Raw genomic sequence first — 23655 nt, 5'->3', positions numbered from 1 at the left:
TATACGACCACCACACTGCCCAGAGACAAGGCCCAAAGGAGAGCACAGAGGCTCTTGAATTTACCGGACGGTCTTTGTTGGCAAAGAGACATAATTATAGAATCTTTTAGGTCACACTTTATCCTTCATCCAGACATCTGTAGGAGTTGGCTTCTTGGGAAACTATAACATCACTTAGCCCCTAAGCTGAATTTCTTAACCTGTAAAATGGAGTTAATAACTGGACTGCCTTGTCAAGGTGTTGGATAAATGAAATCTGTCCTAACAATAGACACTTAAGTCTTGGGCCTGGGCATCACATCTGTAATCCCATCACTTTAGGAGGCTGAGGTAGGAGGATTGCCTAAGCCCAGGAGTTTGAGACCAGCTTGGGCAACAAAGTGAGATGCCATCTCTACAAAAAATAAATCAGCCAAGTGCAGTGGTATGCACCTGTGGTCCCAGCTACTAAGGAAGTAGAGGCAAGAGGATTCCTCTAGCCCAGGAATTTGAGGTTGCAGTGAGCTCTGATTGCTCCACTATGAGTACAGTGGCACAATCAAAGCTCACTGCAACCTCAAACTCTTTGGCTTGATGAATGAGTGACAGAGTGAGACCCTATCTCAAAAAAAAAAGGTGTAGGTGGAGGAGGAGGAGATGTATTGAGGAATTATGCAGGATTTCTAAACTTGGTTATATTACTTCCAGATCTCTATTTTCTTCATGGAGACTCTTGGAGTTTCCTTTTCTTTTTTTCCTTTTTCCTTTTCTGTTGAAATGAGGATTGTACTCTTGCTGAGTATCTTCCTAATCTGGTAGGAATCTTCTGAAACAGAAATATAGAAGAAAATTTCCATATCTATGAAGATGAATTGAACCAATAGTTCTAAAACTTTCTTGAGGATAAGAACCTGGGATGCTTCCCATTCAGTCTCTTCTGGGACAGTGTCCTCAGTCTGTTTTTTAACTCAAGCTTAGGACCATGCTGGTGCAGGTGGCAGAGTTACCCTTTGAGAAATGCAAAAATCAACTCTGAAAACTGAAGGTTCATAAGCTAGTCACAGATTTGGGTGCCAAAGTTTCCATTCTAGTGTGGACGTAGTTTTTCCTTCCAGTAGGTTTCCAGGAAGAAAAGGCCCCGGTTTGAGCATGACCTGTGGGAGTGACCTGAAATGAGATGTGAGACTATGTCTCATGTTGTTGCCAAATTAAATGACCCCACTGAAGCTTGGCTGAGAGGTGGCGGGGGCTGGCTTAGGATTTGAGGACCAGTGATCCTGTGGTAGTTTCATTGGCATTAGCTTCAGTATATCAAGATATCCTCGTTTTTGAAAGTTCCTTTCTGCTGGGACTCTGCTATTTCCTGAGTAACTGGGACTAAGGGCCTCCAGTGTCTGTCCTGTCAGGCTGCCCCTGCCTTTGAAAAACTTGCCACTTCCAGGAATAGGGTGGCTTTGCCTGACAATACCTCAACCTGTTTGAGAAGATGGACAGGCGAGAGCGTTGGTGAGATGGCAGTGGCTCCGGGTGCGAAAGAGGAAGGTAATATGAATGCAAGTAGGAAGAAAGGAGTAAAAATGAGAAAGACCTCCAGAGCCAAGTGTTTGGAACAGCTTTGGAGATTTCCACTTCAGTATGATCTTCACAGATTTGAAATCTTGTTAAGGGAGTCCTATTGTGGCAGCAGGTTTGTCGTTTCTGCACTGAAACTGTAAACATTTCAGTATGGGTGCCTTGTGAATAAGCAGCTTCCAGTAATTGGCTTTCTGGAAGCACTGACCCAACTCCTGGGTAGGATGAGCCATGGAGAGAAGCAGCTTACACCAAGAGTCACTTCCCTGGAGTGTAATTTCTTTAAAAAGATGCCTTTTTAGATTCAGAAAGCACAAAATGTAATCATTTCTCTTTATAAGCTAATCCACTGTTTGAGCAAAGGGTAAAATAAAAATAAGCTAGTGCAAGATCTTGTGCAACTTCAATTTCAGTGTTTCAAACTATGTAAGTATTTCTCTCCCTGTACTTGAGAAAAAGCTCTTCTCTTTCTTCATCACAGGGCTGCCGCAGGTCTCCTACTCCTGCTGGGTTCAGCCTTTTCTCAGGTTCTCTGCTTTTATTCAGAGGAAAAGTGCTAATCAATGGCTTATACCTAGTCCTGGACTCTAGCACTCTGTGCCCTTCCTTTCTAATTTCTTAAAGGGCACAAGCTCCTTTTAACATAGGAAAAACTCCGTTAGACAAAATATATAAGGTTTTCAGCACAGTTGCAATTTTCTTTTGGGGCTATAAAAGAAACCCTCTGATTAGGATTATTTTAATGGAGTATATATAACTAGATAAGATAAAATGCAGGCTGGGTGCAGTGGCTCATGCCTGTAATCTCAGCACTTTGGGAGGCCGAGGAGGGTGGATCACCTTAGGTCAGGAGTTCGAGACCAGCCTGGCCAATATGGCGAAACCCCGTCTCTACTAAAAATACAAAAGTTAGCTGGACGTGGTGGTGGGCGCCTGTAATCCAGCTACTTTAGAGGCTAAGGCAGGAGCATCACTTGAACCCGGGAGGCAGAGGTTTCAGTGAGCCAAGATCTCGTCACTGTACTCCAGCCTGGGCAACAGAGTGAGACTCCATCTAAAAAATAATAATAAAATGCAAACTGTGTTTCAGAAAAAAAGGCAAGTTTGGTTAGCACAAAGAAACATCATTAGTGACACCTGTGTTGGCCTTCTGAGTTACGAGACTTCATATTAACATTATAACAAACTACGTATACATTTTGTGCAAGAGAAAAATTACTAAACCAGGCCTTCTTGAGTAATGTTTTAATTTTCCAGAAGGGGGACAAAGATTGGATTTAACTTAAATTGAGGCAAATGGATGTATTTTATTTGGGAAATTGTTTTTTGTTCCTCCTTTGTTTTGCCTCCGTAAATTTATTAATGCAGAACCTGAAGGCTGTAAACCCAGGATAATTAGAGTTACAGTGTTATAGAACATTAAAAACCCACAGCAAGTGGCTGATATCTGCCTACCATATGTGCAGTTGAAGTTCATACCATGTGTGATAATTACGAACTTTCTTTTTTGTGGGCACCTTGGTAGAAATTATTAGTATCACCTGCCATATTTTCACATGTTACTTAAACATCATCAATAAAGTGTACATAGTAAAGCAGATAGCTGAGGGTGGGGAATAAGTGGTTAAATACTGTGTCTGACCTGTAAAATACACTCTAAATAGACAAAAGGAACCCCTTTGTGTGGCAGCATAGCTGGGTTTGGTTTAATAGCAATAGTAGATTGTTAGCTTTAACTCCTCCTGGATGTCTGTGCTGCTGCCCATAGCTTTGCAGACAAGCACAGACGGCCTTTGTAGTTTTAAGGGACCATCCATTCCACATGGGACTAGAGAGTAACAGAAAATGACTAGGGATCAGTGCTGGTACTTCCTGGGAAGTATGTGCAGGGTGTGTGTGTGGTGTGTGTGTGTGTGTGTGTGTGTGTGTGTGTGTGTGTGTGTGTGTCAGTCAAGGTCTTGCCCTGTCATCCAGGCTGGAATGCAGTGGTGTGATCATAGTTGGCTGCAGCCTTGACCTCATGGGCTTGAGCAGTCCTCCTGCCTCAGCCTCCTGAATAGCTGGGACTACAGGGAGTGCCAACACACCCAGCAAATTTAATTTTATTTTTTGTAGAGACAGGGCCTTTCTTTGTTGCCCAGGCTAATCTTGAACTCCTGGCCTCAGGCAGTCCTCCCACCTCAACCTCCCAAAGTGCTGGGATAACAGACATGGGCCACCTTACCTGGCCCTGTTCAGGTTATTTTGCCCTGATCAATGTCTTTAAATAGCAGAAGATACCCCCACCGTGCCCTTTTTTCCCAACTGGGTATTATCCCCAATGTACTGTTGAGAAAATCGAGACTTAAATTAACTTGCCTAGGCTCCTGTACCAGTGAGAGACAGGGCCAAGTATAAGTTTCTTTTAGCCCTGCTGCTATTCCAGATCAGCAGCTTCAGTGGACAGCTCCGCTCCAGTGAAAAACTCCGAGAACTTCCTCTCCGCCCCAGCTTTCTGTCTTTTCCTTATTTCTTGTCTTTGTTTTTAGACTGCCTAAATTTGAGGTAAAAATCAAAAAAGATTTCTGATAAGGAATATCTGAATATAAGGAAGGCACACAGAGGAATTGTCAGTTAAACTAACTGGAACAGTTTCTTTGACTAGATTTGTCGTTGTTGTCCTCTACTTTAGGAGAAGTAAAATGATACGGAAAAAAAGCTTGCTAGCAGGGATTTATTTTAAAAAGCAAGTTTTAGGCTATGTCCTGGGATCACTTTGATAAAGCCTAGTCTCTTCCTCGTGTCTTACAAGAATACTCTTAATACAGAATCATAACTCTAAGACAACGGAAAACAATCAGTTTACTCAAAACCCTGAGCTATTTACTAAAGCAGGAAGATAGCCTGTGTTCTATAAAAGATTTCTCGTAGTTACCCATAAAATATCATTTGGAATTAAACCCATTCCTGACCAGTTGAGATTTTGCTCTCAGTCCAAAACATTCTCTTCTGTAAATGGAATCTTTCTAGGAGAAAGTAGCATTTAGAGCAGGTGCCACGTGTGTGCTCACCTCATCAGAATCCTGCTGTGCTGGCATCCAGAGGGCTCCCTGTCCACTGTGCCGATTTACACTGCCACACACTCAGGCTCACTGCAACACATCTCACAGACCCCCTGGCCATCTGTCAGCATCAAGTCCTGTCGGTTTTACCTTCAAAGTCTATGCTGCCTCTTGTATGCATTTCCACCACCAGTACCCAAACTCTTCCATATCATCCCTAACCCAGCAACAGCCATTGTTGGCCCTGGGTTCCTGCATATCAGCTTCCCACCCCCTCAGAGTTGTGCTCCACTGTGTTGGTTCCCTACACCCTGCCTGCTTGTCCCTCCACAAAGCAGTTTGCTCCCCTTCCCCCCAGGTAGCTCTTACTCACTCTTTATGACTCAGGTCAAGCTACACTCCCTCAGGAATGCTTTCCTGACTTCCTTAACTAGGTTGGTGGCATTACATCTGTGCTCTGAAGTACTGTTTACATCACTGTTTAAATTTTGCTTTACCCCCAGATCATTCTGTGAGCTCCTGGAGGGTAGACACTAGGTGAACTTTGGCTCCCCATTTCAGCCCCTGCACACAGGCATGCAATAAAAATTTGTAGAATGAATAAAAAGAAAAGATTATTATACTTCTGAAGTCGATACCATCAACTCCTAAGGGAACTTAAATATCAAAGAAAAGAGCCCTGAGAATAAAAGGCACCTTGATCACACAGTGTCTTACAACCTTTAGAGAAACCTGCACGTCAAGGGGAAAGACCAGCCTGATCAAGTTCTTATTAATTTTCATCCAACCCATGTTTCTACTTTCTGGACATGCAGTTTTATGCTGTGGAATCAGGATTGACACATTAATAAGGCAAATTAAAAGTCCCAGAGAACAGCTCGTTAGGAAGTCAAACTGCCTTCTTCACATTCAGTAGAATAGCTTACACTTTATGATTCTGAAGAAGCATGGGTCTGGTGTTTTTACTTTCGTTAGCCAAGGGTTACCTTCACATTATTGCAGAGGTCCCTTCCTCATAACACAGCTCACGGGTGAGAATCTGGATTTTTTTTTTTTTTTTTTTTTTTTTTTTTTTTTTGAGACGGAGTTTCACTCTTGTTGCCCAGGCTGGAGTACAATGGCATGATCTCGCTCACTGCAACCTCCACCTCCCAGGTTCAAACGATTCTCCTGCCTCAGCCTCCCGAGTAGCTGGGATTACAGCCGTGCACCACCACGCCCAGCTAATTTTTGTATTTTTAGTAGAGACAGGGTTTCACTGTGTTGGCCAGCCTGGTCTCAAACTCGTGACCGCAGGTGATCCGCCCGCCTCGGCCTCACAAAGTGCTGGAATTACAGGCGTGAGCCACCACGCCCGGCCTGAGAATCTGGATTTTTTAAAGCAACAATGGCATAAAAAGAGGTATGTGACAGAATCTTCTGGAGAAAAGACCTCCTTCCCCAGCTGCGTCTTAGACCTACTAACTTTTCATTATTTGTTTGCTCAGTGTTAAAATGAGTAAGTCCATTGTATAAAGCTGTGTGTATTCTGAATATGTTCTTCATCTGCTCAAGATTGTGGCTAATTTCTGACATCCTCTGTTTGGTAGATGAAGTACAGAAAGACAAAGAAGGACATTCTTAATGAAGGAGAAAAGTCCTTTAATCCCAACCTTTCTAACCTGATGGAAAACATCATAATTTTACTATAAACTGCAGACAGGCTGGTCCCACCTTATGGGCACAAAGACATCGGAAGGGAAATAAGGGAACGGGCTTTCTTTGTGGATCAAAACAGAATCCAAGGATGTAGCTGTTAGATGCCGCCAAAACGGCCACACTCAAGAGATTTGGACCTTGGTCAGGCTTTCTGTGCGTTTTGTACCACTTCTGGGGCCAGCTACCACCCAACCACCACTCAGCCACAGAGACACTTATTACAGGTTTATAATTTGACTTGAGAGGTTTTCCCAAAGAAACAAATACTTGTCAGGATCTGTAGCAGAGCCATGTTTTGATTGGGGCTTTTATGGGAGGAGAATGGTGATCTAAATATATAATTTTATTTCAAATTATGCTTGAAAGATGATCAGATTAAAGAAAGTTTGTGTGAGTGTTTTCGTGGGCTTGTATTGGTGGGAAGCAGATGACTGGGTCCCAGGAGGCAGAGAAGATGAACTATTGGGCCCTAAGTGTGTTGTAAGGAATAGTACCATCTGTTGGACCTAAGATCCACATGGCAGCAGAGGGTCCAGAATCAGCCACAGCAGATTATTCTAGATTAATGTGAGTAGGGACAGGTTTGGAGAAGTATGGCTAGGAGCACCTGGCAGGTGACTCTGATGCAGGCAGCAAAGGAGTCATTGGTTTCCAGGTCTGCTCTCCACATAACAGAGGGCACTGTCTGTAGAGTACAACAGGCAAGCCTGTGAGGCGGTTTTTCTCATTCTAGTTGTGCTCAATATGCCATTTTGGGGCAGTTTTCAATGCTTTCGAAATCCTGCTAGAATTTAATTTGTATGCAGTTGTGAGTCATTATTAGTCCCCACTTATTTAACATCTTTTCTTGTAATGCAAAATGCTTTAGAAAGCTTTAAAAGTAGTTTTAGTTTGTATTGGTCCCAGATAGGAGAATTGAGAGGGGAGATACAATGAAAGTAATAGTAAATAGTAGCTAAGAAGTGAAGTGTCCAGAGACTTGGCCAATAACTGACCTTCCACACCGTCGGAGATGAAACATTACTGAAACATACAGCAGCTAGACTTACCAAAAAAACGACCAGCAGCAGGTGTCCAGACCCATGCAGGGTCTGCTTGTTTAAGGCAGATTGTAGGAGAGAAATTACTTAACAAAAAATTAACTTTTAACTGTTTTGTCTTAATTTAATAGACTGTACTTTGTATTATATCTGATTTTGATATCAGTAATTGCCAAAGTATGACAGAGATGAATGTATGTTTTATGTAATTTTTATTTAAAAGTTCTAATAATTACATAACTTTCTAGTTTATAAAACACTTTTATGGTTATTTTACACAGCAGCTTTAGGCAGAAGGCAAAGCAAATACTGTTATCCCCATTTTACAGATGATAAAATTGACCTGGTGACTTTTGGCTTTCACACGTGTGCTGACACCCTCAGTTTTTTTCTCCAGTAGCCCTGTGCTGCATCATACCTGGACAGTATGCACATTAGACCAACCACATTGATTCTAAAAAGCTAGTCAAGCCTGGAACTTTTGTCTTAAGTACACACAATTAGCCCTTAGCCAGTGAATGGCTGGCTGATGTTTCATACTGACATCATAATTGATTAAGTGTGTATTTAATGGATTCAGTTTCTGAAACTGGCACTTTTGCTGGAGCAGCTGTGGGACATAAGTGCAGATTCTAAATCCATGTACCATACCTTGAGTAGCACTGAGTAAATGGACCTGAGAAGAACTGGACAACTCTCTGTCCCTCTGAGGTTGACTGGGAAGCCTTGGTGGTACTGGGCTGTGGTGCAGGTCCCAGAGGCTGGTGCCAGAGCCCATTCCCTCAGTCTTTGTGTTAATGGCAAGTTAAAGGTTCTCCAGCCAGTCTCATGAGCTTTTCATGAAGAAACGTAAGGAGATCGTCTAGCTCTAAGGAAGTAAGGACCAAAACACCTAGGGCTATGTATGTATTGCTTTGGCTAACACTTTGAAGTAGTCTTTAAGAAGCTTGATAGGATGCAGAGTTGCATCAAAGAAATGCTCACAGGGCCTTGAAGGGTAGCTCCTTGTATGTAGCCCATCTAGCTGCCACGTAGTTGGCATTGATAGCTGGGATGACAGCGGCTTCCATCCTAGATGTAGGAGGCATAATTAAAAGGACAAAAAACTTTTTGCTGGTGGCCAAAAATGAACACATACCTTGTTCCACATTCTCCAAGCTCCACCAGCATCAGTTTTGTAACTCATTGAAGAGTATCCTCATTAGTTGTCTTCAGGCTCTCAAGTTTGTCAGACATTGCAATCATTCCATCAGCCCACATTTACAGTGCCTATGGTGTGCCAGTCCTTGGAGGGTGCAAGAACAAGTCTCACAGTTTAGGGGAGATGGACAAACATGAGTAAGTAAATACTGTGAGCATGAGCAGAAGTGTGTGCCATGCTGGATAAGAGCCGTCTTAGGCACAGTAGTGGAGGGTAATCTGCAAGGCTTGAACAAAACCAGTCGTCATCAGTGTGCTATAATACTACTGTGACCCAGTTGCTTTGGTGTTCTGAGGCTGCTCTGAGATGCTAATTAAACAGGGTGATGATTCAGGTTGCTGTTATATCTCATAAGAAAGAGCCTTTCTGTGAATGAGCAGGCATCAGGCTTGGAGAAGTCTCCCTTGAAGCTTCCCTCAGATGAGGATTAAACAACGCTAGTTGACTCAGTCCTTGCAGTTTGCCACCTCAAGTCAGCGAGCCCTGCTTCTGAGACAGTGACAAAGGCTGGTGAAAGGTTCAAGCTCTGTATCTGGGCCACTTTCCGTTAAAACATGTCCCAAAACTAATAATACCTTTTATAATTTATTTCCCAAGTTTAGAGTATCAAAAAATATGAGGTTCTTATTAGAGTTCTTTAAAAATAGTTTTTATTCCCTTCCATAATAAAAAATTTACTATTAAAAGATTTTGAAGTTTGGGCCATTCCTTATTTTTAAAATGTGTCTTAATTTAGAAATCATGCTTGGAGCCCCCAGTGTGTCTCATTCTTCCTGGGGAGCAGTATTGTATGGACTTACCTCTGCTTGGAGTGAATGTAGTAACACTGTGGTCAAAAACAAAGGACATTTAGCTGTGCAGTGACTTTAATATATTATTTGTAGCATAGGAGGATGATAATGCAAATAGCTACTTCAGGTAAAAAGTATAGAATAAAAATTTAATTAGAAATTGTACTAGCCTGGGTACTGATTTTTGGGTAGAAGGGAAAACCTTACACATGGAAGATACTATAGATAAGTATTTATATTCTATCTTTGGCACCTGGCACCTAGAAAGTACTTTTCAAATGTTGGATAGTTGAGTGAATGAAGGGGGCTAACAGGCGTCATGGTATGGTATGAAGAAAGTTGAACTTGGGGTTCAGAAGAAAAAGGGGTAAAGTTCTAAGTTCTCTTACTAGCTATGTGATCTTTAGCAGGTCACTTTGCTTTAGCCTCTGTTTCTTCTACAAGAAAAACAGATGTCGAAGACAGACCCAGAGTTCCTTCTTTATTGATCTCCTGATGTCACAATTTGCCTAGCGAAATTGTAGGTTTCACTAGGCAAATTGAGGGAGAAATCTGTTGCATTAAAGAACCTAAGGCCAGGTGCGGTGGCTGATGCCTGTAATCCCAGCACTTTGAGAGGCTGAGGTGGGCAGATCACCTGAGATCAGGAGTTCAAGACTAGCCTGGCCAACATGGTGAAACCTCATCTCTACTAAAAATACAAAGATTAGCTGGGCGTGGTGGCGGGCGCCTATAATCCCATCTACTCGGGAGGCTGAGGCAGGGGAATCGCTTGAACCCGGGAGGTGGAGGTTGCGGTGAGCCGAGATCATGCCATTGCACTCCAGAGCGACAAGAGCGAAACTCCATCAAAAAAAAAAAAAGAACCTAAAAGGAAAATGAACAATCACTTGAGAGTCTTGGGAAATCCCCGTGTATTAGTTTTCTATCATTGTCATAACACATTACCACAAACTTGTTAATACAGTTCTGCTTACAGTTCTGTAGGTTCAGAGTCCAACACAGGTGTCTTACTGGGCTAGAATTGAGGTGTGGGCTGGGCTTTGATCTTTTCCAGAGGCTTAGGGGAGAACATGCTTCCTTGCCTTTTAAAAATTCTACAGCTGCTGCCCTGTCCCTTCTCCCATCTTCCAGGCCAGCAGCATTGCACCTATGACCCTGCTGGCAAATCATCAGGTCTCCCTGAAGTTGACAACTGTAACTCCCTCTGGGGGGAATCGTTTGCTTTTATGGACCTGTGTGATTAGATTGGGCCCACCTGGATAACCTAGCATATTCTTCCCATCTCAAGGTCCTTGACTTAATCTCATCCACAAAGTTGATTTTGTATATAAGATCACAGGTTCTCGGGATTCTGCCTACCATATCCCAAGATCTGATTGCTCTGTAGGAGACAGAACACTGAATGGCTCTCAGGAAACCAGTAATCCAGTAATCCTAGCTCACCCAGTCATTGTGTCTCTCTGGGTTTCTTTTTTCCGCGTCTGAAAAGTTGGGGAGTTGAATGAGACCAGTGGTCCTCAAACTGCATTGTACATCAGAATAGCCTGGAGGACTTCTCACAACACAGATTTAGGTGGGGCTCAAAAGTGTGCATTTCTGCCAAGCACAGTGGCTCACGCCTGTAATCCCAGCGCTTTGGGAAGCCAAGGCAGGTGGATCACTTGAGGTCAGAAGTTCAAGACCAGCCTGGCCAACACGTTGAAACCCCGTCTCTAGTAAAAAACAAAAAGTTGCCAGGTGTGGTGGTTCATGCCTGTAATCCTAGCTACTTGGGAACCTGAGGCACGAGAATCACTTGAACATGGGAGTCGGAGGTTGCAGTGAGCCAAGACTGTGCCACTGCACTCCAGCCTGGGTGACAGAACGAGACTCTGTCTCAAAAATAACCCAAAAAACAAAACTGCATTTCTGACAAGTCCCTGAGTGTTGCTGATGCTGCTGTTCCAGGGGACCACACTTCAAAAACCACTGAACCAAACTGTCTTTAAGGATCTTTCTCTAAGTCCCTAATACAGCCTGAGAGTCTTTCCCCTTTGGATGCAATGTTATAAATTAATCATAGTGGAGTTTGTGCACTGCTTGCCAGGTTGTGGAGTTGAGGTAGGAAGCAAATGGACATTGTTCAGATCTAAGCTCCACGTCTTCTCTTTCCTCTTGTAAACCGGGATGGTGATGAGGCCTGCTGTGTGGTTGCTTTTCATGAGATGGTCTTTGTAGATTATCTAGCGTATGTCTGACACATGGTCATCTTGGGTCACATTTACTTAGCACTTTTGACCCAGCCACTGTTTTAAGCCTGAATTAATTCATTTAACCCTTGTGACATTTCTATGAGGTGAGTGCTATTATTAGTCCCACGTTTGTAGGTTGAGGAACAGAGGTTAGGAGTTTGGCCAAGAAGGCAGAGCTAGAAAGTGGAGCCACTTACCAGGCAGTTATTTAGGTTCCAGAGCATGCATACTTAACCCTTCTACAGCAGCACCCAAGTTTCCTGTAACAAGGCTAGAGGTGGCCTGGTCCTGGGTTTGGGTGATTTAGTGCTTGACAGTGTCATGGTAGGCCCAGGTCTCTCCATCTTGCCACTCTTCTGTCCTCAGCAGGCTGGCTTTGTCTTCAGGGCTGTCCCCTCATGGTGATACTGTGGCTGCCACAGATCCCACTGTCTAATCCTCACAGAGGCTGCGCAAGAAAAATTACCTGTTCCTCCCTCTTGTCTCTTTTTGAGAGGGTGAAACTTTCATGCTTGTAATCTTAGCACTTTTGGAGGCTGAGATGGGAGAATTGCTTGAGCCCAGGAGTTCAAGGACAGCCTGGGCAACATAGTGAGACCCTGTCTCTACAAAAACATTTTTTGAAAAAGCTGGATGTGGTAGCACACACCCTGTAGTCTCAGCTACTCGGGAGGCTGAGGTCAGGAGAATCACCTGAGCCTGGGAGGTAGAGACTGCAGTGAGCCATGATTGTGCCACTGCACTCCATCCTGGGTGACAGAGCAAGACATCGTCTCAAAATATATTTAAAAAAAAAAAAAAAGGTTGGGGGGAGTGCAAAATGTTTTCAGAAGCCCTTTTTCCTGCAGACTTTCCTACCAGAAATGCTTGACCATACCCATTCCTAAATGGCCACCACTCACTGTGATTCATCCCCCAGGGTAGGGAGGGCCATATCTTCGGGCTTCTTGAGTAAGAAAGTGGCAGCAGGAGGCCAGATGCGATGAGGTCAGGAGTTTGAGACCAGCTTGGCCAATATGCAAAACCCCATCTCTACTAAAAATACAAAAATTAGCCTGGCGTGGTGGCATATGCCTGTAATCCCAGCTACTCAGGAGGCTGAGGCAGGAGAATGGCTTGAAACTGGGAGGCAGAGGTTGCAGTGAGCCAAGATTGCGCTACTGCATTCCAGCCTGGGCGACAAAGCAAGACTCCATCTCAAAAAAAGAAAGTGGCAGCAGACATGGCTGCAGGTTGGCCACCGATGGACTACCCACACTCCCTTCTCTGAAGTTGGTAGTCCTTTTGATTCCGAGATGCTCTGTGGCACTGACAAAGGTCGACAGAGTCTAGGGCTACTAGAAATGCTGTGAACTTGTCCTTGCTTTACTCCAGACCAAATGATCTTTTCTCTCTTAACAAGGGTGCGAGGGCACATGATAAACATTTACTGATTATGGGCACCCAGAAGGACCTTGGTCTTCTGAGAGCAGGGCTAAGCTTTTGAAGGACTAATCTCTTCCAGCCCTTGTTCCTACCTCTTTTGTCTCTGGAGGATGCCAGAGATGATCATCCAGAATCTCAGCTCTGACCTGGAACAAGTTATTTTCCCTTTGGTGTCTCAAGAGTTTCACGTGAAGCATTAGGAGTGCCTGCCAGGTGGAATAGTGCAGAGGGCTGAATGAGATCATTCAGTCTGAGCGTGGCGAGCACTTGGGCTTTGCTGTTGCTGGCGTTAGTGTAGTTTTCCATCAGTATCTGTGTCGGGGGCCTGAGCCAGCTCAGTGTAATTGCTTAGGGAACACTTTTATTTTTCATAGAAGCAGGAACAAGTTTCTGTCTCTTCCAGCTAGTCTTGCTGGTTGTGTGCCTCTGCTACCTGAAGAGCCAGCATCCTTAGTAGGGTCACATGTGGTTGAGTTTTATGAATGTGTTTGTTGCTGATAGGACACATTTCTTACCTGACAGGATGAGCACTCAGAGCAGCCACATCACAGGGCTGACAGAGATGTGCCCCACTTTAAGAAAACCTGACCATATAAGGAGGAGTGTCTCAATTACAAAATAATGTCTCACTTAGCCAGAAATTCATGGCAGGTTTTCTGGTGCATTTAAAATAAGATTCATGTATAAAAATACCATTTGCACACAGGAGCCCATATTTTCTGAAAAGGGAAATGTATTGGGCATTTGGGGTAAGTAGATCAAAAATAAAAATAAAATCTTCTTACAAATACAAGAACTAGAAACCAAATTCCACTTCTAATTCTAAAAGGTTTATATATAACTCTACTACCTTACCCTCTCTTACCCCAGATTTTCACAGCAGAAGTAAACAGGGAAGATCTGCAGGCCGCTCACGATAGCAGCAAGGAAATGCCTGGCATAGTGTGTGGGTGGGTGGATGGCGGGGGTACCAGAGGCAGGGCTGGGGACCCCACTCTGGCATGTCCTTTATGACATGGATTGCTCATCTCACCCTGCTGCATTGTTGATTTGAGAACATTTGTGAGGCTTGGTCTAAAACATTATTGCTGGATCCCTTCCCATGGTGTGGTCAGTGAGTGGCATTTAGAAATTGACCAGCTCATCCTGCCACCACGGACTCCTCTAACCACAGAGACACGTGCTGAGGTCTAACAGATGGGGACCAGGGAAGGCCTGGAGGAGAGGGCCAAATCTGGGATACTGACATGCCTGACTTTTCCCTTCCTTTCAGAAATGTTCCCACTGCCAGGAGGCAGGCGCCACCTTGGGCTGCTACAACAAAGGCTGCTCCTTCCGATACCATTACCCGTGTGCCATTGATGCAGGTAAGAGGAGACCACAGACCCTTGTCCAGAGCATCCAAAGGATTAGGACATACAGTTTGATTCTCTCTGTTGTTGTTGTTGTTTTTTCTTTTCTTTTCTTTTCTTTTTTTTTTTTTTTGCCACTTCATAAAAAAACTTCCCACCCATTAGCAGCACTCATCTCCCTTCCCTTCCCTCCAGTCCCTGGCAACCACTATTCTGTTTTCTTTTTTAAATTTTTATGATTTTTTTTTTTCCTTTAAGCTCTGTTGGACTCAATCCTTTCTATCTCTGTGGGCTTTGCTGTACATTTGGGTTACTTCCACTTTTTGACTGTTAGGAATAATGCTGCTATAGAACATTCCCATGCAAGCATTTGTGTGAACATGTTTTCAGTTCTCTTGGATGTGTACCTGGGAGTGGAATTGCTGGATCATATGGTAACTCTGTTTAACCTTTTAAGGAACTGTCAGACTGTTTTCCAAAATGGCTGCCCCATTTTACGTTCTCAGTGGCAGTGCATGAGTGTTCTCCTTTCCCCAGGTCCTCCCTGACACTTGCTGTCATATGTGTTTCTTTTTTTTTTTTTTTAATTGTAGCCAGCCCAGTGGGTATGAAATGTTATTTCATTGTGGTTTTTATTTGTATTTCCCTGATGGCTAATGTCGAGCATTTTTTTCATGTGCCTATTGGCCATTTGTACATCTTCTTTGGAGAAATAGCTATTCACATCCTTTGCCCATTGTAAAATTGGGTTATTTATCTTTTTAATGTCAAGTTTTAAGAACTATTTGTAGGCCGGGCGGGTGGATCATGGGGTCAGGAGTTCAAGACCAGCCTGGCTAAAATAGTGAAACCCCGTCTCTACTAAAACTACAAAAATTAGCCAGATGTGACGCGCACCTATAGTCCCAGCTACTCGGGAGTCTGAGGCAGGAGAATCACTTGAACCCGGGAGGCAGAGGTTGCGAGATCGCGCCACTACACTCCAGCCTGGGCAACAGAGTGAGACTCTGTCTCAAAAAAAAAAAAAAAAAAAAAAAAAAGAATTATTTGTAATTCTGGATATGTGGTTTGCAAATATTTTCTTCCATTCTCTGAGTTGTCTTTTTACTTTCTTTTCTTGATAGCATCACACAGGTAATTCACCATTGGACACCAACTGGGTGTCCTATAGTTTAGCTCGGTTCTGATACTAAGCAGAGTTAGTGCAGCCCCTACAGGTTAAGGGCTCAGTCCCACAAGACCGCTCCCCACTTCATATACCAATCTCAAGCCCTGTGTTATGACCTGTGTTTCTGAATGATCAACTATAAACTGGGGTTCCCAAGACCGCTTCCTTGGGTTTGATTAATGTTTAACATGGCTCACAGAATTCACGGAAACACTTCACTTGTGTTTACCCATTATAAAGGATGCAGATGAACAGCCACATGAAAGAAACATAGGGCCAGATGTGTGGGCAGGGGCATGGAGCGTCCATGCTCTCTCCAGGGGCACCACCCCTGAGGCACCTTCATCTACTCAGCAGTCCAGAAGCCCTCTGAATCCAGTAGTTCACGGATTTTTTGGAGGCTTCATCATGTAGGCATAATCAATTATTAACTCAATCTTCACCCCCTCTGTCCTTCCTGGAGTGGGGTGGGTAGAGCTAACAGTTCCAAGCTGCTAATCACAGCTTAGTCTCTCTGGTGCCCAGCCCCCATCCAGGAACCACCAAGAGTAGCCTTAGAACAAAAAGTGCTCCTATCCAGGAAACTCCAAGGGTTTAGGAGCTCCATGTCAGGAACCAGGATCAAAAACCAAATATTAGAAGAAAAGATGCTCCTAGCACCCCTATTGCTCAGGAATTTACACGGGTTTTAGGAGGTCTGTGCCAGGAATCAGGGATGAAGACTAAAATATGTATTTCTTACTCTAAATCACAGTATGTTGTATACATACAATAGAGTGTTGTATTTTCTTTGCTGAGATGATAGGGGGATGTTTTGCAGTGTGTTAACTGTTGAAAGAAGGGAAACATTTTGTGAAAGAAGTGCCATCCAATGAGTGACGCAGAAGACTTGAGTTTTGACTCAGAGCTTCGATAACCTGGGAAAATCACCTTTCTTACTCTAGACTTTTAGTCCCTTCAGTGGGTGTTTTCCCCAGTTACTTTTTTGGTGGCAAGGTGGGTGTTTATTTCAAGTTTATTAAGTTTTTTACTTTTCTTTTTGAGACGAAGTTTCGCTCTTATCGCCCAGGCTAAAGTACAATGGCATGATCTCAGCCCACTGCAACCTCTGCCTCCCAGATTCAAGTGATTCTCCTGCCACAGCCTCCCGAGTAGCTGGGACTACAGGCGCCCACCACCATGCCCGGCTAATTTTTGTATTTTTAGTAGAGACGGGGTTTTGCCATGTTGGCCAGGCTGGTTTCAAACTTCTGACCTCAGGTGATCCACCCACCTCAGCCTCCCAAAGTGCAGGGATTACAGACGTGAGCCACCGCGCCCAGCCTTTTTTACTTTTTTTAATGGACAGTAATTGTAGATATGGGGTGCTCAGTAATGTTTCAATATATATATAAAATGATCAGACCTAGGTAATTAGCAAATCCATCATCTCAAACATCATGTCTGTGTTGGGAACATTTGGTATCTTCTAGTCATTTGAAACTATACAATATAATGTTGTTAACTGTGGTTATCCTACAGTGATACAGAATACTAGAACTTATTTCTCCCATCTAGATGTAATTTTGTATTCTTTAACAAATCTCTACTTATCTCTTCCTTTCCTTTCCCCTTCCTGGCCTCTAGTATCCTCTGTTCTACTTTTTAATACTTCCGTAAGATCAGCTTTTTAAATTTCCACATGAGCGAGAACATGCAGCTTTTAACTTTCTGTGCCTGGCTTATTTCACTTGACGTAATGTCCTCTAGTTACTTCTTGAGCATTAGATGTATCTAAGACCATCACCCAGGCAGCCCCCATAATGCCTGTGGTCACGTTTGAGGAAAAGTGGTGAGAGAAGGCAGCAAGTAGCATGGTGCTTGTCATGTGCATGCCCCCTCTCTGTGCTTCCCCAGGAGAGAAGCAGGGCTGTCCACGGAGGCAGCCACGCTGTCCATAGGAGGCGGGGTTTGATTTGAATTTGATGGGAAGGGGAAGAGGGCGTGGCTGACTGCATGATGGGAACAGGCATGAGGCATAACACACATAGAGCAGGGCCAACAGACTTGGATCAGGTCTCAGAATTCATCCTGCCCACCCTTCCTTCCAGCGCAGCAGTTGCTTGCAGCTCCTGACTTTTGTTTAAGCATGTCTCCATTCCTTTCACATCCTTCTCCTTGCCCTTACCTCCCCCTTCCCTCTTTTCTCTCCAGGCTTCTGTAGGAGAAACAGTTAAAAAGAACAAGAGAGGTAGAGAAGATAACGCTGATGCCAGTTAGATTATTACAAAAGTGTGTGTATTCACACGTACATGTGGACTGAAAGGCAGCTTGATGGCCAAGGCACTATTTGATCAAAGGAAAGATAGGGAATCAGAAACAGAGTGCCAGGTGTGGTGGCTCACACCTGTAATCCCAGCACTTTCGGAGGCTGAGGTGGGAGGATTGCTTGAGCCCAGGAGTTCGAGACCAGCCTGGCCAACATGGCGAAACCCTGTCTCTACAAAAAATACAAAAAATTAGCCAGGCGTGGTGGCCCTTGTCTGTAGTCCCAGCTACTTGGGAGGCTGAGGTAGGAGAATCGCTTGAACCCGGGAGGTGGAGGTTGCAGTGAGCTGAGATCACGCCACTGCACTCCAGCCTGGCAACAGAGCGAGACTCTGTCTCAAAAGAGAAAGAAAGAGAGCTAACCAGTTAACTAGGTATGGTGGTTCACACCTGTAATCTCAGGTACTGGGGAGGCTGAGGCTAGAGGATCACTTGAGGCCAGGAGTTCAAGTTCAGCCTGGATAAAATAGCAAGAACAGGTCTGTTCAAATAAAAATAAGTTTTTAAAAGAGCCAACCAGTTGCCTTTTCTCATTTTCATTACCCCTAGTTACATCGTAATATTGTGTTTTCTTCCCTGTAGTCTAGTGGCCAGGAAAGAGGGGGAGCAGTAATATAAAGTTTTGTTTCTAGTTGAAAAAAATGGCTTTTTTTTTTGTTTTTTGAGACAGAGTCTCGCTGTGTTGCCCAGACTGGAGTGCAGTGGCGCGATCTCGGCTCACTGCAAGCTCCGCCTCCCGGGTTCACGCCATTCTCCTGCCTCAGCCGCCCCAGCAGCTGGGACTACAGGCGCCTGCCGCCATGCCCGGCTAATTTTTTCTGTTTTTAGTAGAGACGGGGTTTCACCGTGTTAGCCAGGATGGTCTCGATCTCCTGACCTTGTGATCTGCCCACCTCGGCCCCCCAAAGTGCTGGGATTACAGGCGTGAGCCACCACGCCCGGCCAAGAAAATGGCTTTTAAGTGAAAAAAATTTTTTTTTGAGACAGGGTCTCACTGTGTTGCCCAGGCTGGACTCAAACTCTTAGGCTCAAGCGATCCTCCCAACTAGCTGGGAATACAGGCATGTACCATTATGCCCAGCTATATATGAGGATTTTTAAGTATTAAGTTTTTTTATGGTTGATTGTTAGTTTTATATTGGGAATACTGTGAGTTTTTGCTCTCCCAGTTCGCAGCTGGGTAAGAAGTGGTCCCCCCACTGAGGCTGTGTTCAGGGACACATTAGGGTGTGCTGACAGGCCGGTGCCACATCCCACCCGAGCACACTTCAGCAAGGGCCCCCCTGGAGGCTGCCCCCGTTCTGCTGATAGCCTGCCTTCTGGTCCAGTTTCTAAGATGTCAAGCAGCAAAGCTCAGCCTAACATACTGCAATGATGGAAACACTCTAGCTCAGCACTCTCCAATGTGGTAACCACAAACCAGATGTGATCATTGAGTGCTAGTGGGACTGAGGAAATGAATTTTTTTTTTTTAATGTAAACTTAAGTGGCCATGTATGGCTAGTGGCTGAACAGCACAGGCTTAGAGCTACCCTCCTGAATCCAAGTTCAGGCAATATGGTTGGGATTTTTTGGAAGGGGCCATAGAGCACTGGAACATCCTCTCCTCTAGTGGAAGCTTGTGCCCAGGTTGTCACCCCCGCCCACCAGCAGAGAAGCGCAGGACCTTCATTATTAGCTGAGGACTTGTGAGTAAATGGTATCTGTCATTTTCTGTTTTGGGGCCCATCTTGGTAGCCTGCCTAGTTAAGCTGGTAGCATCTCTATTTAACAGAAGTTGGTGGCCGCGTGTACAGCAAGACAGAGGGGTCTGGGTTGGGAGGAGTGAGGATAGGGCTGTCGGCCTCTGGCTTTGCTGCCTCTGCTGCTGTGCACTTTGCTCCTTCATGTGGAGACCTGGGACCCAGAGGCAGTTTCACAAGATGACCATGTCTTGGTCATTGCGGTCTTTTTGATGACCCAAGTCACAGTGACCCAGAGGCCTGCACTGCTCTGTGGGGATGGACGCTTGTATTATTCCACACAGTCTTCTTGGAAATTGCTCTCTGTATATGATGTAACTTTGTATCCAGGAAACAAGTTTATTGATTGACTTTTCTTTCTAATCATAACAAAAATAAGTCCTTGGTTTGAGAATCCCTAACCTCCCTGTGGAGTAAAGAGCAGTTTAACATTTTCATCTCTGCCTTGCTGTCAACCACCCAGATCTTTAAAGAGCTGTTGATGTCTCAGGGAAGACTTTTATTACTGGGACATCTCCATAGAAACAGAATCTTTGTTTCATGATCTGTGACTCCTGCCACCTTCCCCCCAACCTGATGTTGACCCTGCATTTCTGACATCATGGTCAGCTGTTTTGTGTTGCTTGTTATGTCATAGGCACAGGATTTGGCTCCAGGTGGGGGGGTTACAGTAATAAGAGCATGAGCTCTGTTTTTTTTTAAAATTAATGTATTTAATGCAATGAGCCACAACAATTAAGACAAGAGAAAAAAAGGCTGTGGTAGCTCATTAATAATTCCACTCTGCGTAAAGAACCTTGTGTGGAGGGTTTTTTTTTTCTTCTACTCTCACGAAAAAACAGCTGGGAATTCTACTTTCTGCAGCTCTCGTTGCAGTAGCATTTTAAAGCTGCTATCTCTGCTGCAGACTTTGATCTTGCTGGTGTGGTCAGAGCCCTGGATGGGTCATTAGGAAATGCTGGTAGTCTGACTCCTCCCCGGGGGACAGCCGTCTGCCTCACAGGAGCCAGTCCCAGTGCCAAGAGCCCCATATTTCCCTCCTTATGGCCCAGGAGCCTGAGCCTACCCTTCAGCAAGGCAGGGTGGGGCTGGCAGGCCCCTGTGTCCCAAGCCCTGCAATGTGCCAACATAAGGAATAACAGTAGTACTGGGGTAGAGTGTAGGTGAATTGGAGTCTGTGTCTGGTACACAACAGATCCAAAGGACATTAAACCCTTCTTGTTTTTCCCACCTCCCTCCTTGAGCCCACCATCCTCAGCCTCGGAGCATGTGAATGCATGTGGGTATCTGAAGCTTCACAGAGCTTACAATGAGGAGCTCAGTAAATTCATTCTGCCTTTGAGCTTGAAGAGGGAAATGAAAGTGGCCTTCTCTTCTGGGGGTTGATGTTCGTGTCTGCAAGCCATCTTGTTGACTAGGCCACCTTGTAGGTCTTTTTGAGCTTGGATGATGATCTCGCAAGCTGTTTACTTTGACTTCACTATGCAGAAGTGCTGACTGCACCCTCTGGACAGTGTAGGATGGTGCCTGGGCCTTGAAGAACACAGATTGAGAGACCTTGACTGGCTGGCCACGTAGGTGCAGTTGCCTGTTCAGAGTCCTCAGAAGAGGTTTTACTACACCTACTGCTCTTCACTCTTCCCTCCCAGCAAGGACTGGTCAGAGGAGAAGCTCCCCTGTGCCCTCCAGGTTTCTGACCTCTCTAGCTGTGGTTCTGGCCCCTGCCAGGAACATGAATTGTGCTTCCTGACGGCCTGTGGACATGTATGAGAACAGAGGAGGGCATTGTCTGCACAGTGTTCCTGCATGGGAGGCCTTGTCAGAGATGGACACTGCCTCAGGCCGATTGCTGTAGGAGACTTCATTTCCAGATGTATCTGGCATTAGTTTCAAGTTGTCGTTAGCGTGCATTCATAGTGTCTTACTCTTTTCTGCTTCTAACTCAGAGGGAACGCATTTCCTAACATGAGGCGTGTTTTATTAATGGTCCATCACAGCTGGTCACTGTTCTGTGGCCGTGAGGGAACTGAGCCACCTGCGCCTTTCTGATGGCACCCTTTGCTGCTCGTGTGGTCCCTGTCCTCACTGGTATAAACCCCTGTGGCGTAAGCGTGGCCCAGCCCCACGTGTGCTGTACTGTTTCTGTTGGGCCCAAACTAGAGACTGAGCCAGCATAGTGCTTGCTGCCAGAGCCCAGGTAAGAAGAGAGCATATCCCCTGAGCTCCAGTTGTCTGGCTCCTGCTGTTTATAAACTCTCTGGCAGATTGGAGCAGCGGGAGTCTTGGTCACACTATGTACTTGTGGGTTTTAAATTAACACATTTCATTTATTGCCTTGCTAGTTGCTTGCTGGGGGAGGGGCTTGGAGGTTAGTAGTAAGTTGCTGAGCTCTTGGGCCCACGGAGCCAAGAAGGCTGCCGCCCACACTCTCAGATACTCATGGGCTCCAACGAAAGACAGGCTATGATGTTCCAGGTCTGGCCAAATATAAAAGGGTCTTTTTGATTTGTTTTAGGATACTGGGACCTGAAAAGTTTTCATGTGTATGTTCATTGCTTATTACTATTGCACTTGAAATCTGTGGGTGCACAGGCTGCTAGTCTGGATCTCAGTTTAAATTTAACAAGGATAAGTACTGTGGCTGCCTCCTGCCATGGTGCCTGGGAGCTCTCTGAGAATGTGTTATCAATATTTATTAACATTCTGCCACCGCGTTTTGCACCAGTGACCTGGCTGTCGGTCTCCAGGAGCTGTGGTGTGCAGAGTGAACTCATTAATTAGATTTCCTTGCCCTGATCCATGCACTACCCTTGTGTGAGAGCTCAGCTCACCTGGAGGCAGATGTGTCCTTGCTGCCATCCAGGATGCTGTCATCAGGTTACAAGTTGGAATGAATCATTTTTCCTCCAAGGATTAAAAGCATCCTCATGGGATTTTACCTTCCTCTGAAGCATTTAGTGTGGATTATGTGATTTGTGTTGGAGGCTTCTGTGTCTCCATGGGTCGTGGGGCAAAGGTGACAGTGGGGCTCTTGGGCCTGGCCACCTTTCTGTCTCAGACACCTGGGCATTCTCTGTACAGAGAAGAAAATACGCGTCTAGAATTTAAAGTGTTTTTACAAGGAGGCTTTGGCTTGAGCCTGAGAAATGGGGTTAGCCTAGAATCAAGGATTTTTAAAATAGCATTTATTGGTGATATCGTGGGAATATAGAAAAGATAAAATTTAAATCAGCTGTATCTTCTTACCCAAAGAGAATTATTGTTACATATTCATAGATTTCCTTTCAGTCTTCTTTTTTTTTTTTTGAGATGGAGTCTCGCTCTGTCACCAGGCTGGAGTGCAGTGGTGTGATCTCGGCTCACTGCAACCTCCGACTCTCTGGTTCAAGTGATTCTCCTGCCTCAGCCTCCCAAGTAGTTTTTTGTTTTTTTTAAGACAGTTTTGCTTGCCTAGGCTATAGTGCAGTGATGTGATAGTAGCTTACTGCAGTCTGAACTCCTGGGCTCAAGCAGTCTTCTCACCTCAGCCTCCCAAGTAGCTGGGACTATAGGCAAGTGCCATCACACCCAGCCTTTCAGTATTTTTTTTTTTTTAATAGTGACAGGATCTCACTGTGTTGCCCAAGCTGGTCTTGACTCTTGGATTCAAGTGATCTTTCTGCCTCGGCCTCCCAAAGTGCTGGGATTACAGGTGTGAGCCATGGTACCCAGCCCCAAGTCTTTTTTTAATGCGTAGAAACATTTTAATAAAATTAGCACATTTATACATTTGTACATCCTGGTTTTTTCAAGCAGTTTTGTTTCATGGGTGTTTTCCATACCATTAACTCTTTTAAAATGTTAATTTTTAAGTGACCGATATCCATCATGTTAAGGTATCATAGCTTACTTGGGTTGTCTCTAATGTTTTCCTATTAGAAGTAAGTGTAGCGACCTGCTACCTTCATGTCTGACCCTGTCAATCCCAGCCAGCATGACCACACCTGTGTCCAGCTGTGAAGTCTCCATCTGACTGTCCCCTTCTGTCTTCCAGATTGTTTGCTACATGAGGAGAACTTCTCGGTGAGGTGCCCTAAGCACAAGGTGAGTCAGAGGCCCCAAGAGC

At 44.7% G+C, this 23655-nt stretch overlaps 1 protein-coding gene across 3 annotated transcripts in view; it reads left to right on the top strand.

Annotated features, from left to right (window-relative positions):
- The window catches only part of TCF20 (transcription factor 20), a 54876-nt gene that overhangs the window by 21411 nt on the left and 9810 nt on the right, over positions 1-23655 (top strand). For all 3 annotated transcript variants that reach the window (XM_055105399.3, XM_034948947.3, XM_034948950.3), the window contains exons 2-3: positions 14255-14348; positions 23584-23633. In XM_055105399.3, coding sequence (XP_054961374.2) covers positions 14255-14348; positions 23584-23633 — 144 coding nt within the window. The remainder of the gene's footprint in view (positions 1-14254; positions 14349-23583; positions 23634-23655) is intronic.

The sequence above is a fragment of the Pan paniscus genome, chromosome 23 (genome assembly GCF_029289425.2).
Source record: "Pan paniscus chromosome 23, NHGRI_mPanPan1-v2.0_pri, whole genome shotgun sequence".
Classification (NCBI taxonomy): domain Eukaryota; kingdom Metazoa; phylum Chordata; class Mammalia; order Primates; family Hominidae; genus Pan; species Pan paniscus.
Note: the sequence above shows the minus strand (reverse complement) of the source record. Positions and strands in the feature narration are given on the sequence as shown.